General features: G+C 46.6%; 1 protein-coding gene across 1 annotated transcript; it reads right to left on the bottom strand.

Moving 5' to 3' along the window:
• Window positions 1–4,224: 4,224 nt before the first annotated feature.
• Window positions 4,225–5,318, bottom strand: LOC137677113 (uncharacterized; the record flags this gene model as incomplete). Its single annotated transcript, XM_068424303.1, has 1 exon — window positions 4,225–5,318. A coding segment is annotated over one exon (1,038 nt), but the record flags the coding sequence as incomplete, so codon positions are not given.
• Window positions 5,319–15,197: the final 9,879 nt, after the last annotated feature.

The following is a 15,197-nucleotide window of genomic DNA, read 5'->3' as shown; positions in this document are numbered from 1 at the left end:
CCTACTTGGAAGATGGCGGTGAGGGTCCCACGTGTTGAAGTGATCCAGCCTCTTTTATAGAGTTTTTCGGCAGAGTCATGTGACTGGGAGCCGTCAGTCAACAGTTCGCACCAATCACAGGTCCGAAGGCGGGACATGTCTGGTTCCTGCGCCGTAGGATTGGTCCCTTGCCAGGCTGTCACCGGAGACACGCATCCGGAGGAGGGTGGAGGGCGGGCGCCTAGCTTATTGCGCCATCTTACGTTGCCAGGCTCAGGCATTCCAGGCAGCCGCCATAAGATGTCGCCCGAGCACGTGGTTTACGATTTCTGAGACAATGCTAAAAAGGAAGGGCCAGATTCCCACACCACCCCGTGGCTCAGAAATCATCAACATATAGTCAGTAGTTCGATTCCAGGGGGTGTAGAAAAGTTCGATTCCAGGGGGTGTAGAAAAGTTCGGTTCCAGGGGGTGTAGAAAAGTTAGGACAGAAAAAGATAACAGGTTAAAAGAAGGAAAAGGGAAGAGACAAGGAAATGTAGAAAGGTAAGGATAGAAAAAGATAATAGGTTTTGAAGAAAGACAAGGGAAGAGTAAAGCATACAAGGAAATAAAGATAAGTCCAATGACTTGTGATTGGTATCATTCTAATAAACAGAATGAGTCACCTCCTCTTCTTTACAGAAGTCTAACAACAACAATATCATCAATAATGATAAATAGCTTTTGATAAAGTTATAGTGCAACTATAACATGTAAACAAAATGAGAAAAAGTTATACAGTGTAAACACATTTCCATTATCATCAATTTTCAGGAAACAATTACAGTCATTTAACTTTGGCACAAACTCCTTCTTCTGTTAGCAGGTAATCGAGAACCAGCCAATCTTGATTGGCTCTCGAGCACCGCTGATTGGTTCATTGGTGTTTCAGGCTGCGGGTCCATAATACTCAATAATTCATTGGGGATCATATAATTTGATTCCCAATTCTTAGCTGCCAATTTTTAGAAGTATGGAGCATATCATCCCAATATACCATACCCTAGCCCAATTTTTTTTGGTAGTATTTTGAATGCATGGTGCCCGCAAAACCAATAATGACCTTTCAGGGTTCGCATCCCATTTGCAAAGGACTTGGCCATGATCTGGCAGGGCGGTATACCTTTGACTCAGATGGTTCCCAGGCCAAAGGGGTTCCCTGTCACACCACAGTTAATGCAATTAATTTAATTCCATCCCCATTTGCATTACCATGCTCCTGCTCATTGTTTCCAAACACAATTTGTACCTAATATTTCCCCAAAGTGAGTGTAATCAGTGGGGGACCAGAAAATCTTCTCCCACCAGGGACTGATTGTAGCACCCTCCCTTTTGGTTGTAACTAATACAATAGTGACCAGGAGCAGGGTGTTGCATAGGCCAAGATGAGGGTGATTCTTTTCACAATCCACTCATGAGCAAGAGAAATGGAGATCCACAATCAACTTTTCAGACCAAATGGTCCACCACACACCCAGCAATTAATAAGCTTAAAAGCTTGAGTAACCAATTTTCCCAACAACAAGAATTCATTTTCCCCATGTTAAACCTGAGAACAAGGAAGCAAGGTTCTCGCCGGGTAGGCTTTGAACAGTATAGGCGAGACAACATACAATTGCCCAAAACAATTTGTCAATAGTGACAAAGGCATATTGCAAAGATTATTAAGGCTATACAATTTAAAACTATACATTCAATCAAAACTTCCATTAAATGTTGCTTTCTTCTTCTGCTTCTCTGAACTTCTATCTTCCGACCTGCAAAGGAACAGAAAAAGAAACTTCTCGGTCCTATTAGTGAAAGGACCGGGTGAGGTTTTGGTTAACCATTGTCTGGTGGAATAAGCTGGGGTCTTGGGAGTGAGCAAAACCATTCTTTTAAGGCTTGGGTTATGCTTTCCCCAGCGACAGGCCAGCCCCGAGCCTGAGCCTTACAGTAAAGATCCTTGGCTCCCATATGTCCTCGTCTGATATGCAGCCACTCCAATAATCTCTCCCAATTTTCTATTACTGGTTCATTTTGTAAGGGAGCTGGACGAGACAATTCACCTGCTCCACCATTCCATCGACCAGCCAGACCATCACCGCCCTGATGAGAGGCCACCCAGGCTATGGCAAAATTCCCTCGTTTGGCAATTCTTAAAATGTCCTGCCACTTTTCCTTTTGCCATACCGGTATCTGGTTGACTTCCCACCCATTTTTCTCCCAGAAAGGAAGCCACTCGGTGCACTCCTTGGAGACAGTGAGAGAGTCAGTGTAGATGTAGACAGGAGAAGAAGATTGAGCCTCATGTTGGAAAACACTCCAAACAGCAATTAATTCACCCACTTGTGCACTACCTTCACCTTCTGTTATGATTTTCTCATCAGTCTGGGCTTGTAAAGCAGCAGCTCGATACTTCCACACTTTTGCCTCACGTTTGGCTGAGGCATCAGTGAGCCCGGTATTTGGTAATTGCTTGGAAAATGGAAGCACTACTTGTATGACAGGAGGTGGGAGGTTATTCTCATGATCTGGAGAGAATTCCTCCTGTATAGCTAATTTTTTAGGTGTGCCTTCTGTTACATTAAAGATACCACAATAATGTTCAATTTGTGCATACCGTTTCCGCACAGATGCTCGTTGTGCCACCCCGTCAGGGGGTGGGGTCCCTGCTAAAATTGGTTTTATTACCTTAAAGGGGCCTCTGAGAATGATTGGTTGCTGGCGAATGGTGCGCTCGGCCTCTCGTAGCGCTAAGCTTACCACAAATAATCCCTTTTCCCATACTGTATAACGTTTCTCTGCGTCTTTAAAACTACGAGAATAAAAACCAACAGGTCTCGGGGGTCCCTCTGGTCCCTTTTGCCAGAAGTGAAGTGATAGTCCAGATTCAGCAAACCCCCATTCAATTTGGATGGGATCGGTAGGATGAATTGGACCTAAGGCTTGGTGACTAGAAGCCTCAAATATCAGTAGTTGTAAAGCTTCCTCATGGACAGGGGTCCACTCCCAAGAGACACCTTTCCGTAACAAATTATGCAACGGCCTAGCTATTATGGAAAAATCAGGGATATGTTTTCGCCAAAATACCAAAGTTCCTAGTGCTTGCTGCAGTTCTCGTTTTGAGGTAGGTAATTTTACCTGGTGTAAGGCTAGCAGAGTATCATCTGGAATGCACATGGTTCCTCCTTTCCACCAGATTCCCAGAAATTTAACTTCATTTGCAGGCAATTGAACCTTCTCAGGTGGGACTTGCAATCCCAACCCTTCCAGGTGTGCGATAATTGCTGATTGCATCCTGCCCACAGATTCAATTTGGTCTCCCCCTATTAGCACATCATCAATGTATTGATAAGTTTTGACATTCTCTTCCAGAGGGATTTGTTCCAACTCCCTGGCCAGGGCATGGTGTGCCAGAGTTGGGGAGTGTTTAAACCCTTGAGGTAATCTTGTAAATGTATATTGCTGTCCTTCCCAAGTGAAGGCAAAGCGAGCCTGATCCTCTGGTTGGAGAGGAACCATGAAAAACATATCTTTAACATCAATAGTTGCCAAAATAGGGTGGGCTTGCTCCTGAATGGTACTAATGAGTTCAGCAATGTTAGGCACAGCAGCAGTTAGGGGTCCTGTATTGGCATTCAATCGACGATAATCAATCGTCAGTCGCCATTTCCCATTTGGTTTTCGCACTGGCCATACCGGAGAGTTGTAGGGCGAGTGCGTGGGAACTATAATTCCTTGTTCCCGCAATTCTGTCAAAACAAGGGCTATGCCTTCTCTGGCTCCCAGGGGTAGAGAATATGGTTTCACATTAGTCACTGTAGATGGGGGAAGGGGAGGGGCTGGAATCAGGAGTCTCAAATTTAGTTTGGCAACTCCAAATATCCAGTTACCTCCCTTATTGTCTGTCCACTTACGGCCCTTTAAGACATCCATTCCCAATAGATTTGATGGGAATTCTCCCATTACCATTTCTACAGTAATCGGTGTGTCTTCCCCAGGGAGTCTGAGAGAGGTTCGCACTAACGTCTGTGCCTTAACATTCCCGAATGCATCTGACACCATCAGGGATTTTTTTGAAGGTTTTAGTCCACATCGATGGGCATCATCCTCCTGTATAGCAGAGATTTGAGCACCAGTGTCCACTACAAAAGGAATAGGTATTTGTTTAGGTCCCACCACACAATATGAAATCAAATCACCTCAAGGGGTGAGGGTGAGCTGTCTAATGTGCATCCACCCTTCGCCCATCCGCTCACGAGAGACGGGCGAAGGAACTAGTTTTCCTCCCTTCTGGGGGAAGATTTAAAAACTACCTCCTGCTCCACCCAAGGTGGGGCAGAGGGAATTTCGCACCTTCCCCCAGGGACACTAGCTGGTGGTTTTTCTGGTGGTTTAATCACCCATCCCTCATCAGTGGTAATTACTTTCGTGCCTCTCTCTGACCACCCTAGTACCATTTTCTCCAACTGTTCTGTATTAAGCCCATTCATACACTTCAGGGGTATTCCCTTATGTTTTCCTATCAACCACAATGCTTTCCTGTGAGATATAGTATCTTTCTTTGAATTCACCGGGTTCGGGGGAGAGGGCCTTGTTGGAGGAAACTTCGCCTCCGCACGCCTCACAGTTTTAGATTCCGATTTCACGGGACCATATTTTCGCCCATAGTTAATCAATTCTTGAGCTACTTCCCCCCAAGTCCACACCTTCTGTTCTGGGGTACGGCGATCCGGGGTTAAAACTCCAGTTAAAGCAGCTGTCACCCGTGCACTCTGAGGGGTATTTCTGATAGTACTTTGCAATTGAATTCCTAAGGGTTTCAATGAATCAGGCAAACCTCTAACCAGGGGAGTCATCCTCTCAGGATCTACCGGTATCATCATTGGGGATTCCTGCCTAAGCTTCAATTCCCGATCATACATCATTTGCAAACAAGCCGCCTTGTGCACATTCTCCACAAGCTGATCCACCAAGCCTGTAAGCGCAAGAGGATCTCCCCTCTCCAAGGGATTCAAACCTCCAGCCCAATAAGCTGCTCGCTGAGTGAGAGACCAAGGGGCTCTATTATCACCAGTAGTCAAAAACACTCCAGGTCCCCAATATCCCTCAGCTTCTCTTTCACTCAACAGAATCTGATCACCACCAGTCAACGACACTCTCCACACATACTCTGTCTCAGACTCCTTTGGACTGCGTGAAAAATCCCTTTTCAACTTAGCCAATTCAGTTGCTGTGTACGGCACCTCCTTAGTAACCATCTTAGGATTATTGTCCTCACTATCCTCATAAGCATATTCGACCTTAACCAGCGGTCGAAGGGGTTGCGTAGGACCCTGCGGTAAATCACATCGTGTCCTCTCTTCCTCTGGTTCCCCCTTGCGGTACAAACCATCCCCTTTGTGATCATCACCAGGGGACGGGGCTGCATCAGCTGCCTGTGCACGACTCCGTCGCCCTCTGCAGTCACAAGCACGTAAGTTCTCCACAAAAGCCTCCTGCAAACACCTTACATTCTCCCGCTCATTCTCTACTTCATCCTGCAGAGTTTTAACCCTTTCCTCCAATTCACAGTTTCTTTCCTCTAAAGTTACCAACCGATCTTGCAACAACCGCACCAAAAGCTCTTTTGCCTGCGGCGTCTGTGCCGAGTCCTCCAACTCCTGCTCTTGCGTTACATCAAATGCACTCAGAATTGCACCCATTCTCTCTAAGTTATTGATACCTTCTGAAAACTCAAGGATCCTGCCGACTACGCCAATTTATAAATGTCGGGTTCCGGATTTAAGGTCCGCCTCTAAAGCAAATCTAGAAATAAAATGCAGACAGCCGCCCCCCGTCCGCCCCCCCCGAGAGAGAGAGAGGGAGAGAGAGAGACCCGCCTAATTAGTCAAAAAAGGAGCAAATCTAGAAATAAAATGCAGACAATCCCCGTCCCCTGCTCCCCGAGAGAGAGAGAGAGAGAGACCCGCCTAATTAGTAATTCCAGTGCAGCCCATGTGCGGCGTGCCTGGTTCAATGCAGACAGCCCGCGCGCAGGGCCCGCCAAAAATATAAATAATTCCAGTGCAGCCCACGTGCGGCGTGCCTGGTTCAATGCGAACACCCGGTATGCTTAACCTGCCTGCAGGTAAAGCACCCCCAAAAAATCCTGACCCGAAATATTAAAGATTCGTGATCCTTGAGTTCAGACAAAGCACAACCGAGGCACGGTATCAACAAACTTGGCTCTAACTTTATTAGGTCCAACACTGAGGCAACTCAATATTCAAAGAAAAGAAAGAGAGAGAGATAAAAGAAAGAAAGAAACAGAGAAAACAGTTGAAAGAGAAAGAAAAAGAAAATATTCACCACCCTGAGATCCAGCGGCGTCCCGCTTCCTACTTGGAAGATGGCGGTGAGGGTCCCACGTGTTGAAGTGATCCAGCCTCTTTTATAGAGTTTTTCGGCAGAGTCATGTGACTGGGAGCCGTCAGTCAACAGTTCGCACCAATCACAGGTCCGAAGGCGGGACATGTCCGGTTCCTGCGCCGTAGGATTGGTCCCTTGCCAGGCTGTCACCGGAGACACGCATCCGGAGGAGGGTGGAGGGCGGGCGCCTAGCTTATTGCGCCATCTTACGTTGCCAGGCTCAGGCATTCCAGGCAGCCGCCATAAGATGTCGCCCGAGCACGTGGTTTACGATTTCTGAGACAATGCTAAAAAGGAAGGGCCAGATTCCCACAGTGGGTGATGCTGGAGGATGGTGAAGTTCAATGTGTGCCTCAAGGGGACCTAACTCTGGGTTAGAATACTCAGTTTAGAACTGCATGATGTTAATCACTGTGTGATACTAACAGTGTTCAAGAAGTATCTTTCAGGTTAGCGCAGTGGTGATGAGACCAGAGGTAGCTTCAAGTGGCGTCCAGTAACACCTTTGAGGTTGACATCTTTAACCCGCAACCCATGGGCACAAATCATGACAGATTTCATACCATCTCTCCTGCCCTGAGAGACTGCTCTGCCAGATGTAAACTTGCAGTCGTGAACTAGTGATATCTGTATATATGTTTGGAAATAGAAAGAATAGTAGTGACCTGAGTATAACGTAGATGGTATGGAATAAGGGGTGGAATGTCCCAGTTTGGACTAGGACAGACTTTTCAGTTAAGTTTCTTTTAAATGACTACTTCTCTGAAGTTGATTGCCCACGCCTGTTGCCATGGGAACTAGGGTCCCTGTTGGGTCTCTTTGTCCCACAGTGGAAGGGACTGTAGAGTGCCGCACCTGCGGGGAGGGGCAGACAGGACAGGTGACCCAAACCTGACCAATGGGGTATTCCATCCCACCCACGTGATATACTCAGTTAAAAGCTGGGGGAGCATGAGGGTCATAGAATCATAGAATCGTTTTGGTTGGAAAGGACCTTTAAGATCATCAAGTCCAACCATTAACCTAACACGACCAAGTCCACCACTAAACCATATCCCTAAGCACCACATCTACTCGTCTTTTAAATACCTCCAGGGATGGTGACTCCACCACTTCCCTGGGCAGCCTGTTCCAATGCTTGATAACCCTTTCCGTGAAGAAATTTTTCCTGATATCCAATCTAAACCTCCCCTGGTGCAACTTGAGCCCCTTTCGTCTCATCCTATTGCTTGTTACCTGGGAGAAGAGACTAACACCCTCCTCGCTACAACCTCCTTTCAGGTACTTGTATACAGCAATAAGGTCTCACCTCAGCCTCTTTTTCTCGAGGCTAAACAACCCCAGTTCCCTCAGCCGCTCCTCATAAGACTTGTTCTCCAGACCCATCACCAGCTTCGTTGCCCTTCTTTGGACTCTTTCCAGCACCTCGATGTCTTTCTTGTAGTGAGGGGCCCAAAACTGAACACAGTATGCAAGGTGTGGCCTCAACAGTGCTGAGTAGAGAGGGACAATCACTTCCCTAGTCCTGCTGGCCACACTGTTTCTGATACAAGCCAAGATGCTGTTGGCCTTCTTGGCCACCTGGGCACACTGCTGGCTCATATTCAGGCAGCTATCGATCAACACCCCCAGGTCTTTTTCCGCCAGGCAGCTTTCCAGCTGCCCTTCCCCAAGCCTGTAGTGTTGCATGGGGTTGTTGTGCCCCAAGTGCAGGACCCAACACTTAGCCTTGTTGAACCTCATACAGTTGGCCTCAGCCCATCGATCCAACCTGTCCAGATCCCTCTGCAGAGCCTTCCTACCCTCCAGCAGATCAACACTCCCCCCCGACTTGGTGTCATGCTTTCTTCCCCTATGGCTGGCATCCTGTCGATACCACCCACCCAGCCTTAAATGGTAACAACAATCTATCAAATTACTTCTCAGATTTCTTAGTTTTTCCACAGCCGAGATGCAGGCCTGTAGGGGAGGGGAGAGACTGAATTCATGTTGTTGTATTTGGTTAGCCACATTACCCAAAGTTGGTATCTCTCCATCTCCTCCCCAGACCAATATTGACATTGTGTGGGCATATGTCAATGGGGCACACTGCACCAACTTCCCCAACATAGGTTGGCTGCATAGCATTTCATCAGGATCTACAACTGTTTGTGGGTCACTATAGATCATCTCTCTCACAGCTAGTTCTCTCAGGTACTTGATACCTTTTTCCATGGTGGTCCATTTACTCGGGTGACATATGATATCATCCCTAAAAGGATATCTGGTCTTTACGTCTGACAAGTGTCGCCTTCAGAGGCTAAGGTTATTTGCCTTTTTCCCAAGTGCCTTATCAATGCCCCCTTCTTTGGCCAGGGATCCCAACTGCTTGGCTTCTCTACCCTCCAAGTCCAAGCTATTGGCCCCATTATCCCAGCATCAGAGCAACCAGGTGATAATTGGCTCACCTTCATGGCGGCTAAAATGTTTCTGCACATTTCTTAGCTCCTTCAGGGATAAGGAGTGGACCATTATCTCTGCATCTGACTCTTCGTCCTGCAATGGCCCTGACTGAGAAGGACTCTCTCTCTCAACTCCATCCTCGCTGTCCTCCACTACACGAACGGTTTTCCTTTTGTGCTTTCTCCTAGTTACAGGGGTGACTGATACTGACACCAGTTGAGTAGGAGTGGCCATGGCTGCTGTCACCGAGGTTTGTGTAGCTTCAGTGCCTGTTGCTGGAGCTGGAGTAGCTGCAGTGCCTGTTGTGGGGGTTGGTGTGGCTGCAGTGCATGGTGGTGAGGCAGCACACATTGTAGTTGAGGTCGCTTCACAACACCTACACCTGCACCTGCAGTGATGTTTAATTTTCCACCACACATGAAAAACATTTAGGAAAACCAATAATAGGAGCATACTACTATGATTGTCCCAAGAAAATCCGAAATTCCCCAAATCTGGCGGAGTCAGCTTGGCAGAAAAAGGAAAAGTATGATTTCCCAAAGTAAAATTGGAAGTGTATTGACTAACATTGGCCGACAGGAGGTGCCCAAAGTGCCCTGCTAAAGCCGATGCTACCGATTCCTGCTCCCTGCTGCCCATCATTGTTCCATAGAGATAAGCGATTGGAGTGATAATGTCCCACTTTATCGCAGAGTAGATTGCTACTACAACCCATAACAAAGCAATGCCTTTCACTGAGCCTCCAGAATTGACAAACCACACATAAATGCTAGTAAACAAGGCAGATGGCAGGTAAGGCAGTATTAGAACACTTAACTCAGAACAAAACTCTATGAAAACATGATAAAAAACTGTACCCAATGACAAAGAAATGGGCATGTTGCGAGCTGTTTTAATTTCCAGCTCCTCGAGACTCAAAGGAAGAAATCTGATACTCCCTTGGCTGAGCTGTCCGTGTCTCCTTCTACCAGAGCCAAAATGCAAACTATTCAGGCAACAGGACAAAGCCCTTCTTGAGCCCCAAGTTGAACGCCAATCAGTCACCCTTTAAGGCTGGGCAGGTTGTTAAGTGGATGACAGACACTCTATTAACCTTTTCCTTCCCCAGAGGGGAAAAGGAATACCCCATTGGTCAGTTTTGGGTCACCTGTCTTGTCTGCTCCTCCCTGCAGGTGCGACGCTTTTATGATTGTCCTGGTTTCACCGGGATTTGATTTCAGTTTGTGGCCAGCCATGGTGATCAAGGCCCTCAGCAATTAAATCTGGGCAGCTGACCCTGGCTGGCCCACAGGTGTTTTCTATATCATTGACATCAACCTCACTATAAAAGGGAGAGTTTAGGGTGAAGAGGTGGGTTCCCCCCCTTTTCCCCTTGAAGCTGGTTTTACCATCAAATGCACTAAGGTCAAGGGACCTGCAAAAGAGATCCAGTTTTTAGGGATCAAGTGGCAGGATGGTTGCTGTCAGATCCCAATGGATGTGATCAAAAAAATAAGTGATGTCTCTGCCAACGAACAAAAAGGAAACATAGGCTATCCTGGGTGAAGGAGGCTTCTGGAGGATGCACATTCCCCATTACAGTCAGATTGTGAGCCCTCTCTATGAAGTAACTCGGAAGAAGGAGGATTTTAAATGTGGCCCTGAGCAACAACAGGCTTTCGAGCAAATTAAACAACAGATAGTCCATGCAGTGGCCCTTGGACCAGTCTGGATGGGACCAGAAGTAAAGAATATCCTTTATACCGCAGCCAGAGAGAACGGTCCTACCTGGAGCCTCTGGCAAAAGGCACCAGGGGAGACTTGACATCGACCCCTGGGGTTTTGGAGCTGGGGATACGGAGGATCAGAGGACTGTTATACTGCAACAGAAAAAGAGATACTGGCAGCCTATGATGGAGTGTGAGCTGCCTCAGAAGTAATTGGCACTGAGGCACAGTTCCTTCTGGCACCCAGATTGCCAGTGTTGAACTGGATGTTTAAAGGACAGACCCCCTTTACACACCATGCAACTGATGCCACGTGGAGTAAGTGGGTTGCATTGTTTACTCAGCAGGCCTGAATAGGGAACCTTAATCACCCAGGAATTCTGGAAGTAATCATGGACTGGCTGGAAGGCAAAGATTTTGGAATGTTGCCAGAGGAGGAGGTCATGCGTGCTGAAGAGGCCCCACCATACAATAGACTATCAGAGAATGAGAAGCATCGTGCCCTGTTCATTGATGGATCTTGCCGCTTTGTAGGCAAGCAGCAAAGGTGGAAAGTTGCTGTGTGGAGTCCTAGGTGACGAGTGGCAGAAGCGGCTGAGGGAGAAGGTGAGTGGAGTCAGTATGCAGAAGTAAAAGCCATCCAGCTGGCTCTAGACATTGCCGAGCGAGAAAAATGGCCAGTACTCTACCTGTATACTGGCTTGTGGATGGTAGCAAATGCCCTGTGGGGATGGCTGAAGCAATGGAAGAAAAATAACTGGCAGCACAGAGGCAAACCCATCTGGGCAGCTGAATTGTGAATTGCTACCTGACTAGAGAAGCTGGTTGTGAAGGTATGTCACGTAGATGCCCATGTACCCAAGAGCAGAGCCACTGAGGAACAACAAAACAACCAGCAGGTGGATCTGGCTGCTAAGATCCAAGTGGCTCAAGTAGATCTGGACTGGCAGCATAAAGGTGAATTATTTTTAGCTCGGTGGGCCCATAATACATCAGGTCATCAAGGCAGAGATGCCACATAGAGATGGGCCCGTGACCAAGGGGTGGATTTGACCATGGACCTCATCGCCCAGGTCATCCAAGAATGTGAAGCTTGTGCTGCAATTAAACAAGCCAAATGGCTGAAACCCCTCTGGTATGGAGGATGATGGCTGAAATATAAGTATGGAGAGGTCTGGCAGATTGATTACATCTCGCTTCCACGAACCCAACAAGGTAAGCGCTATGTGCTCACAATGGTGGAAGCAAGTACGGGGTGGTTGGAAACATACCCTGTGCCTCATGCCACTGCCTGTAACACTATTGTGGGCCTTGAAAAGCAGATTTTTGTGGTGACAGGGCACTCTGGAAAGAATTGAGTCAGACAATGGGACTCATTTCCAAAATAGCCTCATAGACCCCTGGGCTAAAGAGCATGGTATTGAATGCATATATCACATCCCCTATCATGCACCAGCTGCTGGGAAAGTGGAATGATGTAATGGGCTGTTGAAGATGACACTGAAAGCAATGGGTGATGGGACATTCAAAAATGGGGATGAACACTTACCAAAGGCCACCTGGTTAGTTAATACCAGGGGATCTATCAACTGGGCTGGTCCTGCTCAATCCAAGCTGTTGTACACTGTAGAGGGGGATAAAGTCCCTGTGGTTCTTACAAGAAATATGTTGGGGAAAACAGTTTGGATTACTCCTGCCTTGAGCAAAGGCAAACTCACTTGTGGAATTGCTTTTGCTCAAGGACCTGGGTGTACGTGGTGGATGATGCAGGAGGATGGGGAAGTTAAATGTGTATCCCAAGGAGATTTGATTCTGGGTGAGAATAGCCAATAACTGTATGATGCTAAGTGTCATTTATTACAGTAAGAATCACCGCAGACCCTGAACATGGGCTGCAGCAGATACATGCACTGCAAGATCAAGATGCAATACACCATCCTGCTTTGCCTAACTTCAACAGTCCACAACACGAGATGGAGGCCTGGTCCTGAGCTCCTAACTGAGTGGATCCCATACCAATGTATTTTCTTGCTCTGAGAAAGACTATGAGAAATGGAACCCACATATTTGGACTGAATTGATCCAATGGACTGGAGAGAGTATCTGTGTGGATGTGTATTTATGTTGAGGGATGGAGAAAAATGGTAGTGACTTGATGTAAATGATCTAGAATAAGGGGTGGAATCCTGTCCTGGTTTCACTGGGATTTGGTTTCAGTTTGTGGCCAGCCATGGTGATCAAGGCCCTCAGCAGTTAAATTTGGGGCAGCTGACCCTGGCTGGCCCACAGGTGTATTCTATATCATTGACATCAAGCTCACTATAAAAGAGAGAGTTTGCTAGGATGTGGTGGTGGGGGTTTTTCCTGCTCTCCTTGTCTCTCTGAATTCCTACCTGCTCTGAGTCCTGGAGCAACCTGCTAGTGATCTGTGGATGAGTATACTGGTGTCTGTTTTGTGTTGTCACTTACATTTTCTTCATTTCATTAAATCTGGTTCACTTCATCCCACAAGCATGTGTCATCAACTTCAGAAAGTACAGTCACTTAAAAGAAACTTAACTGAAAAGTCTGTCCTAGTCCAAACCAGGACATCCTGGTAGATGGATAAGCACCACAGAGTCGCTTGCTCACTCCCCCCCCCTAAATGGGGGAAGAGGAAAGGAAGAATAAAAACAAGAAAACTTGGGGGTCAAGATTAAACAAACAAAGAATTAATAAGTGAATGATAAGTGGAAGAAGAGGGAGGAAAACAAAACAAGTGATACAAAAGCAATCACTCACCACCTCCTGTGGGTAGACCAATGCCCAGCCAGTTCCTGAGCAAAAGATGGCTAAAATGAACTTGATCCTAACCAGGCCTAGTCTATAGATACTGACTGTAACCCCCATCCCTTCTGAGATGCTTGGGGGGACAGGTAGAAGAAGGGGGAGTGAAGGAGTGAAGTTGAGCCTGGGAAATAGGAGGTTTGTGGGGAGGTGTTTTTTTAGGTTTTATTTGTTTCTCATTACACAAACCTATTTTGTCCCCCCATCTTGCTTAGCAGGGAGGTGTGAGCGGCTGGGTGGGCATTTAGCTGTTAGTCAAGGTCTATCCACCACACACCAGTTAGTGAGATTTCTTTCTGACAGCACAAAAATTTAACAGAACTTTTCATTATAAAGAAATTGTTTTCTTTTTCATTTCAGGTACCATGATCAACAGGATGTTACGAGCAACTTCCTTGGAGCAATGTGGTTGATTTCAATAACGTTTCTATCCATTGGATATGGTGACATGGTACCTAATACATACTGTGGGAAAGGAGTCTGTTTACTCACTGGAATCATGGTGAGTGTTTCAGAATTTATTCACTGGATATGAGATTAAGTTTGTTGGAATTAATTCCCAAACTCATGGTAGTCATAACAGAAATAGTTATTCGATAACTTTTAAAGTATATAGGCTTATTTACACTATTCCATGGTCTCTCATTCCATGGTAATGGAATGTGAGACTTTCATCCTCTGTAAGTAGAGTGAAGAGCTGCATAATAAAATACAGTGAAACAATTCCACCCTGATGCCATTCTCAGCTTCAAAATATCAATAGAGTCTTTTATAAAATATTAGTATATCACATCTTCTTGACTGTATTTGGACATGTGTAATTGGACCACTTCTAATAACAAACCTACAGCTCTGATATTTGCTTCTTAATGAAGTTACTTGCAGGTGTAGAACTGCAATGGTGGCTAGTCTCCTAAAGCATTTTGCTTGTGCATAGTTTTCTACATTGTTTCTTAGAAATCTAATAACATATGGTCCATAGTTTTCCATTGCTTTAAGTGGATTTATCAGTGTGCTCAGCTCACTCCCTGAAATGCCTGTACACCAATGCACGCAGCATGGGGAATAAACAGGAGGAGTTAGAAATCCGTGTTCCGTCGGGGGGTTATGATCTAGTGGCAATTATTGAGACTTGGTGGGACAACTCGCATGACTGGAATGTGGTCATGGATGGCTATGTCCTGTTCAGGAAAGACAGGCTACTAAGGAGAGGTGGTGGAGTTGCTCTTTCTAGTTGCTCACTCGCATAATGTACTGAGTTCTATCCAGGGGCGGATCAGGAGCGAGTTGAGAGTTTGTGGGTACGAATTAAGGGGCAGGCTGGCATGGGTGATACTGTTGTGGGTGTCTATTACAGGCTACCAGATCAGGATGAGGAGCTTGATGAGGCCTTCTACAGGCAACTGAGAGCAGTCTCACAATTACAGGCCCTGGTTGTCATGGGGGATTTCAACTACCCTGATATTTGCTGGGAGGCCTACTCAGCCAGCCATCCTCAGTCCAGGAGGTTCCTCCAGTGCATTGATGATAACTTTCTGATGCAAATGGTGGATGAGCCAACTAGGAGAGGAGCGCTGCTGGATCTTGTTCTCACTAACAAGGAGGGTCTGGTTGAAGTGGTGAAGGTTGAGGGCAGCCTTGGTTGTAGCAACCATGAGATGGTAGAGTTCAGGATCTCATGTGGCAGGAACAGAATAGCTAGCAGAATCGTAACCCTGGACTTCAGGAGGGCCAACTTTGGCCTTTTCAAGCAATTGCTAGGGGAAATCCCATGGGACAGGGTACTAGAAGGTAAGGGGGCCCAAGATA

This window comes from Nyctibius grandis (assembly GCF_013368605.1).
Source record: "Nyctibius grandis isolate bNycGra1 chromosome W unlocalized genomic scaffold, bNycGra1.pri SUPER_W_unloc_1, whole genome shotgun sequence".
Lineage (NCBI taxonomy): Eukaryota > Metazoa > Chordata > Aves > Nyctibiiformes > Nyctibiidae > Nyctibius > Nyctibius grandis.
This window is presented reverse-complemented; position numbering and strand designations above follow the sequence as displayed.